General features: G+C 47.7%; 1 protein-coding gene across 1 annotated transcript; it reads right to left on the reverse strand.

The window, feature by feature from the left end:
- On the reverse strand, positions 1-5,426 carry Kctd14 (potassium channel tetramerization domain containing 14). The gene is made up of 2 exons (XM_013116252.3): positions 5,194-5,426; positions 1-1,128 (listed from the first exon to the last, which is right to left on the reverse strand). The coding sequence occupies exons 1-2, from the start codon at positions 5,302-5,304 to the stop codon at positions 478-480; spliced, it is 762 nt and encodes a 253-aa protein (XP_012971706.1). The 5' UTR covers positions 5,305-5,426; the 3' UTR covers positions 1-477.
- Positions 5,427-7,955: the final 2,529 nt, after the last annotated feature.

Below are 7,955 nucleotides of genomic sequence, written 5' to 3' on the forward strand. Positions count from 1 at the left end.
TGAGATTAAATAAGAGTCCTTTATTTAATCTGGGACTGATGTTAGACTCCGGCCACAGAGATATCTTGGCCCCTAAGTTGAGCACCACAGAGTTTATAAAGACAAAGTCACAATTACAGCACAGGCTATGGAAGTTTCTAAATCAGGGTTATTTCCCAGAAAACAAGGAGGAACCCTTTGATCTGTTAAACATTTGACAAATTCCATTTCTCAGAAGATGGGAGAAATGCTACTTTGTTCTGGCAGGATGTGGCTCCAGAGGGGAGCAGGTGTGGAGTCAGGATAGCCTGATCTCTCCAGAGCCATTTCAATAGGGTTTCAACCTATATGCAAAGCTGGCCTCGAACTCATGTTAGTATTCTTATCTCAGCCTCCTAAGTGCTGGAACTACAGGCTCAGATTTAGAACATGGATTTTGATGACAAGTGATTTTACAAGTCACCATAGCCCCTAACAAACAGTCCCCACTCCTAGGGATCACCACCAAGTGAAGACGAATATCCAGAAGCATGTGTAGGGGTCCCTATTCAGGTGGTACCTCTGAGGGGACACCTTATACCCCTGGGCTCTAATGTCCTTCTCCAGGCAGTACACAAAGTCCTCCGTCCCGGGGCCTGCCTTCCAGGGCCCAAACTTGACAACAGGTGTCTTTTTGGCCTCCAAGATATGCAACGGCTCCACACACTTTGCCTCCTCTTCCTCTGTGTGCACCACACACACCACCACCTTTGATAAGCGCATTGCCACGGCCTCTGCCCGAGCCAGGTGCAGCAGGACCTCCAGGTTCTCTCTGTAGTTTGGCACTCCCAGCAGGAACTGCATCCGAGCCACTTGTTCACCAAAGATCTGTGGCATGTCCTCCAGAATCTTGACCAAGAGATGGATTTGGTAGAACTTAGCCTCATGGTACACCTCAGGGATGTACTCTGTAGGCACTTTCCCGGTGCGTAGGTAGTCCAAGATGGGCCCAAAGTAGGTACCAGGACGATCGATGAAGAAGCGGCCCTGTGCATCTTTGTAGTGTCTCGCTGATCGGGATAATATCTGTGGAAATTTGGAGTCTGGGTGTTTCATGAGGGTGCCCATGGTGGTGGTATAGAACTGCCCCCCAACATTTAGCTCCACAACCTGCAGACACAAACAGTACAGTGAACCAACAAGGCATGTCCAGGAGACACCGCTACAACTTATTAGGGGATGTGCTGTCTGCTCTACAAAAAAAAAAAATAATAATAACTCTGTTCAGTGATAAAGGTTAAGGCTGGATTTCCAACCTGAAGATTCAAGCACAAGTCATTGTGGGGACCAGGGATGGGGCCAGTCCTTCAGTTTGATTCAGGCATGACCTCATTCTCAATCTGTCCATTTCACTGCCTCTTACGATTTAAGTGAGCCTCTTACGAATTAGGAGAGCCAAAGGCAAGCAAGCTGCGGGGCGCAGAGGGGAAAGCACTGAGTTGCCATGGCAACAAGTCATTTCAGCTGTCTAGAGATGAGATGGTAGAAGAAGGACCCAGAACATACAACTCAGGAAAATAAGCTCAGAACCTATGTCCTTCCGCCTCCCTTAAACTTCAAGGCCCCTTGGCAAGGCTGTTTGGTTGACCTCGAGGTCACCTGTATGAAGCAGGCAGTTTATCATGGAGCACAGACTAACCCCTGAATAAATCAGTATGTTGTCATCCCTATTCCCCTGGAGCTCAGCGATTAGGTCCTCTCAATACTCTGATGTTACAGATGAAGATACCTAGAGAAGAGATTCGCAGAGCATGAAGTGCAGTTAGGTTCAAATGCCCATCAGTCATTCTAACTCACATTGGGGTGGGCTGGAACACCCACCCTAACTCCTGCCTCACTGCAGCCAATATTAGCTCTATGACTGGGGAAGTTCACTATTTTTCTCTACCTTTAGCTTTGGCGTCTGTGAAAATAGAAGCAAAATGGGCAGAGAACTCAAATCCTTCCAACTCTTAAAGTCTAATCCATCAGTCACTTCAAAAATCCTTTCTGCCTAGGCAGTGATGGCACACACCTTTAATCCCGGCACTCAGCTAGCCTGGTCTACAGTGTGAGTTCCAGGACAGTCAGAGCTACACAATGAACTCTATCTTTTGAGGGTTCAAAATAAAATCAAAAAACAAAACAAAACAAAAAAAAAGTTATTTCTGAAGCTAATTTACAGAAACCAGTTTCCTGGCTAGCTTGTACATCATTCAGCACAGGAACATGAGCTGTTGTATCAGGGCTATACAATAAGACCACATTTCAAGCAAAACAAAACAGATAGTCTCTTACACTAACACTCCGTGCTCCGTTCTTTTATTTATCAGCCCTGTCCACATGCTGCTTTATCCTGTTCCTTTTTTATGTTTTTATCCCCACACCCCACAGAGTTCCCAGCCTCTGTGCAAACCTTAGCTTCCTATCTTACCCTGCCCAGTGTGCTCCTATAATGATGAATTTTTTTCACTCTCGGGAGGAAGACCCCTCTTCGTCTTTACTACCAGTCCCCTTGCCAGCTCCTGGGTGGGTGGGAAAGCCTAGAGTGGCTGGGAGAGACTTTGCCTCTGGGGGACACCTGCTGGGTGTCAAGTCAGTGATAGCCATGCAGATGCAGGAGTGGACCAGACTCATCTCTCATCCAGTTCGGTCACAAGGGTCCCTACTCAACCCAGCACTCATACATTTCCCAAGATCCCCTCAGCTGGGTGAATGAGTGACACAAACACTCATACATTTCCTGAGATCCTCTTAGCTGGGTGAATTAGCGACATCAACACTCGGATTTCTTTAGTCCCCGAAGATCTCTCTCTAAGCCCCAACACTGACCTCTGCTATTGTTTCCCATTTTTGCTAAGCCAGAAGCCTAGGATAATAGGGCTTCTCCTCCATCTCAGTCTCCCCCACACACCATTCACCACCAAGTCTTGGCAGTTCTGTCTGCTTGGTAAGTTCGATGATGGCTTACCCCTTGCTAGGGCCTACCCCCAGATCCATTCCACATATTGAAACCAGAGTTCTTTTTCTCTGAAGCAAACCTGAGTCTCCTGCACTGAACACTTGAATGCCTTGAGATTACCAAGGCTCTTTGCAGCAGGCCTACTGCTTGGCCTCAAGCAAACAAAAAACAAAAATCACCTACTGCACCCCTCCTTCTATCCATGGCAGAGTGGAGTCACAGGCCTCCAGGACTACTTCAGTCTTACCTTTCTATCACTGAGTCTATCCATCTTTCTTTCTCTCTTTCCTCCTTCCTCTTTCTCTGTCTCTCTCTCTCTCTGTCTCTCTGTCTCTGTCTTTCTCTCTCCTTCTCTCTCTTTTCCTTTTGGTTTTTTGAGACAGGATTTCTATATAGTCCTGGCTGTTCTGGAACTTCCTTTGTAGACCAGGCTGGCCTTGAACTCAGAGATCTATGTGCCTCACAAGTGCTGCAATTAAAGGCATGGGTCACCATGGTTCCCCAGGGACCTTCCAGAATGGTGGTTTCATGACCCCAGAATGACATATAGTTCTGCTTACAGTAGTTGCTCCCTTAGGATCTCCTGTTTGTTCATCCTCCATTGGCTGTGAGGTTTGAAAGGGGACACTAGGCCTAGCCCATAAGCATCACCAGCACTGACTAGCAGGGCAGAGCACACCAGACACACTCAGTGAATACCTATTAGACTGAATGCCTTGGCCCGGATCCGAAGCACAGCTTGGTACTCTAATAGATGCAGATCTTGCCCTACCTGGCATCACACTCAGTGCTGGCTCCATGCATGATCTTCGCCCACGAACTCATTTAAGCCCTTCTTGAGCAGGGAAGATGGAACACCCTGAGTTTGAACACCTTGACAGGTAGCTCTGAAAACAGCCCACGATGACATACTCATGACCCTATTGGAAAGAGCCACTTTCCCTGCTGCTGGGTCTGCTCTCTCTCCTTACTCTAACCTGATGAGAAAGAGAATTTATTCTCTTACAGTGTACCCAGACCCGCTGTTGTTAGCTGCTAAGTGAGGCAGGCACCGTTAGGGTCTAACTTCTACATTAAAGGGGGACATGTCACCTACTTATCACACCCTGTCTTTTCTTTTATTTCAACTGAAACTCTGGAGAAATTGAGTTTTCTGATATATTCTTTTAGGCAACTGCTATAACACAGAATGAGCATGTCCAAAGAGAATTCATGTTGCCCATCTTTTTTGTTTGTTTGTTTGGTTTGGTTTGGTTTTTCAGGACAGGGTTTCTCTGTATTGTTTTGGAGGCTGTCCTGGAACTCACTCTGTAAACCAGGCTGGCCTCGAACTCATAGAGATCGCCTGCCTTTGCCTCCCAAGTGCTGGGATTAAAGGCGTGTGCCACCAATGCCCAGCTCTTTTTTTTTTATTTTTATTTTAAAGATAGTCTCCAGAAGCCCAAGCAGGATTGTAGGTATATGGTGTGGAATTCAGTTAAAGAATGATTATTAGTATTTGTTGTTCCTGTTTTGTTGGCAGTGCTAGGGATTGAGTCCCGGTCCTCCCGAGTGCTAGCAAGCTGTCTCCACCACGGAGCCTCATCCTGGGCCTAAGTGGCCTCTTTAAGGTTTTGAGCATGTGATCTATGAACTAAAACGGAGTATGTACTTTCCTGTCTGGACATGTAGACTGCTTCAAGAACATGCCCACCGCTCTTGGGGTCTAACTTCCGTTAATCTTTCTCCCTTCTTCTCCTCCTAGCTTTGCACACAGCAAACCTGGCTTGGGCTTCCAAAGTCCTCTCACCCAATCTACGAGAGAAGGCAAGCAAACAGGGTGCTCTTTGGAGCAGAGAGAGTGTGCTGGAGCTGGCTGGCCAGCCAGGCTACTCCTATCATGTGGCAGAGCAAAGGGACTAACTGAAGTACCCTCCCCACCCCCACCCCAACTCCCACCCCCGGACTACACCAAGCCAGACGTTTTCGGAGGGGACACACACAGAAACTAAAACAAAGTTAAGTGGGAGAGCCAAGGAAGATAAAAGCAAATGAGAGACTGCACAGAGCTTGGCGGAGCTGGAGGCAGGAACGCACAGATATAGGAGTTTACTGACAGGCTCAAAAGAATGCTCCCTGGGGGTGGGGGTGGGGATGGGGGAACTACAGGAGGGTGGGCAAACGAAAATGGAACATAACTAGGAACGTGTACGGAGTGGGTTGGGGCGTTCAGGACAACGGAGGGGTGCACTTACGATGTCCGGATCAGAGCAGATGATCCGGGACTCCTGGCTGGGCTCCTTAAGTTGGTTTGCCGGTAGAGACTCCTGGCTGGACTCTTTGAGTTGGTTTGCCGGCAGGCTCATCCTGGTTGGAAAGGACAGCTCGCACTGACTACACAGCACTACCTTGGGTAGCTAACTTGTGGGCGGGAAACAATCCTGCCACGTATCGATAATTTCCCAGCGGGAGAGGCTCGTGACTCCCCGCCCCCAAGGAACTCTATGACTGGACCTCCCCCTAGCCTCTTTTGTAAAACTCTTGAAGTGCCTATTTAGCTGGGTTAAAAGCGCTCTGAGATGTTGAGCATGGACCCCGTTGGTTCTTTGGGCTGTCATCAACTTCAAGTAACCTATAACTTCTCAGGGAAGGGGTACTGGGAGGCAAATCCTGGGGCTCTCAGAGGGCAAACTGTCAGACCAGAGACTATAAAATAGTAAATTAGAAGGAAAAAAAAAAAAAAACCCTGCCACTCAAAGGCAAGCACTGTGAAACTTGCCTGTTCAGTTCCTTAGTTCTGAGTGAGAAAAGTCTTCTCTAAAAAATATTTACACGCCAGGAGCCCAGTATGGTCAGTAACAGCGACAACAACGAGAAACTTAATTCAAACGAAACTGATTAGATAGTGCAATTACACACTTGGCAAAGAAAACAAAACCTGAGAGACTGGGGCATAGCTCAGTGGTAGCACACTTGCTTAGAACGTACAAAGTCTGGGTTTGAACCCAGAAAAACACACACGTGCACACCCCCCCAAGGAAAAAGAAGATATAAGAAAGAGGGAAAGAAGGAGAAAACAGCCCCCCCCCGAGTCAAAGTATAGTCAAACTAAGTTTCAAAAAATGTTCACAGATAACAAGGGGTCCCTCAAAAAAGGTCCAAAGCCACAAACCACAAAAGGAAACGAAGTGTCGAAAGGAAAACAAGCTCAATCCCCAGAGACACTGAGATTGCCTGGCATACAGTGTGAGCATGTTTAGTGTCATTAAATAAGGAAAAGAGGGCCTCTTAAATAAGGACTGCCAGTGTGGCTATGTGGTAGCACCCTTGCCTCGCATGCGCCAGGCCCTGAGTCCTGTCTGAAAGGTTCAGGCATTACACTGGCCTGCCCCTGTTACCTGGCAGAATGCACTCAGGCAGCACTCTGGTCAGCCCAGGGTCCATGAGAACCAGTCTGTATGCAGGTGTAAAGGACCCCTTTAAGAGACAGACCCCCACCCACTCATGCTCTCTTACTCCTCTTGCTCTGCTCTTACCCCCCCACTCTCTCTCTCGTCTCCCCCACCCCCCCTCTCTCTCGTTCGCTCGCTCGTCTCTCCCCCCTCTCACTCTCCCGCACTGTAGTAAACTATAGTTAATGTATCTCTCGTATCTTGTGTTCCATCTCGAGCCTTCTATTTTTTTTTATTTATTTTTTTATTTTTTATTTTTTGGTTTTTCGAGACAGGGTTTCTCTGTGGCTTTGGAGACTGTCCTGGAACTCGCTCTTGTAGACCAGACTGGCCTCGAACTCACAGAGATCCGCCTGCCTCTGCCTCCCGAGTGCTGGGATTAAAGGCGTGCGCCACCACTTTGAGCCTTCTAATTTTAATCTTAAACAAAAGAACAGCATGAGCGACGAAACCCAGGAGGCTCTTTCTGTGGTCTCTCCCGTCACCTGCTGTCACCTTGTTGGCAGTCGCCTGAGACACAAGGATCCTTCTCCCAAGCCCCAACAACCTACTTTTTTCATCTGCCAGTTCGATGCCACCCAGTAAGACACCCTTTCTCCCTGTCAGTACATTTCCCATGGATGAGGCCTATCACCGCATTCATGGAGCAGTGTGTTCAAGCTTTAAGCCTTTGGGGGTTTCGCTGGCTTTCGGAATTTGGGTCTTATTGCTTTTCAGCTTTTTCGCCCTTGGCCGTGATCTCAGGCTGATGAGTTCTGAGATCATACTGAGCCAACTTTGAAATCACCCATGGGAAATACACTTCAAATTGGGAGCTTACATTTTATGGGACCTTTATGGTTACTGCCAGCGGACAGGTAAATGAAAGGAGTTACTATTTTTCTAAGCTTCTACCTCTCTGCTGACCTTCTACCGAGTTTCTTCTCCACGAAGATGCTAGCGACTTGCAGTGGCCCTGCCTGGGGCAGTGTCTGCTCAGGACTCTCTGAGAGATTTTAGTCACATCCTGCCACTTTCCATCATGGTTGGGTTCGGATGCCAGCGGCTCACAGTGAGCTGGTCTGGGGCAGCATCTGCTCAGGATGCTCTGAGAGGTTTTTTTTTTTTTTTATTTTTCCCCCCACAAATGAGGTTTTTGGGTTTTGTGCATTCATTTCTCAGACCCATGAGGGGTCTCGAATTTTGTACACTAGCACTGTCTGTAGATTGGTATATCCATTTCTCAGACCTGTGGTGGTCTTTTTTTGGATGCGTAGACTGGTGCATTCGTTTCTTAGACCTACGGTGGTCACATATCTTTCTGCCTCACTCGTGGAGAAAACAACTTCTGCCAGCAACGGGAATGTGCTTATGGTGGCCTAGCTGTAGGCACACCCACTCGGTCTAGGCCGTTTCTGCTGGCCGTTTCTGCTGACAAACCCTGTTGACAGATACACTTCATTTACTTTTTAACTTTTACTTTTGTCTCTAATTTCTTCTTTCACTGGCGCTGTTGCGCATGGCTTGTTTATGGAATACTGTGTCTTTCCAGGGCCCCCTGTTCTATCTGCAGCAGATCTGCTTTC

The sequence above is a fragment of the Mesocricetus auratus genome, unplaced genomic scaffold (genome assembly GCF_017639785.1).
Source record: "Mesocricetus auratus isolate SY011 unplaced genomic scaffold, BCM_Maur_2.0 Super-Scaffold_4256, whole genome shotgun sequence".
Classification (NCBI taxonomy): Eukaryota; Metazoa; Chordata; class Mammalia; order Rodentia; family Cricetidae; genus Mesocricetus; species Mesocricetus auratus.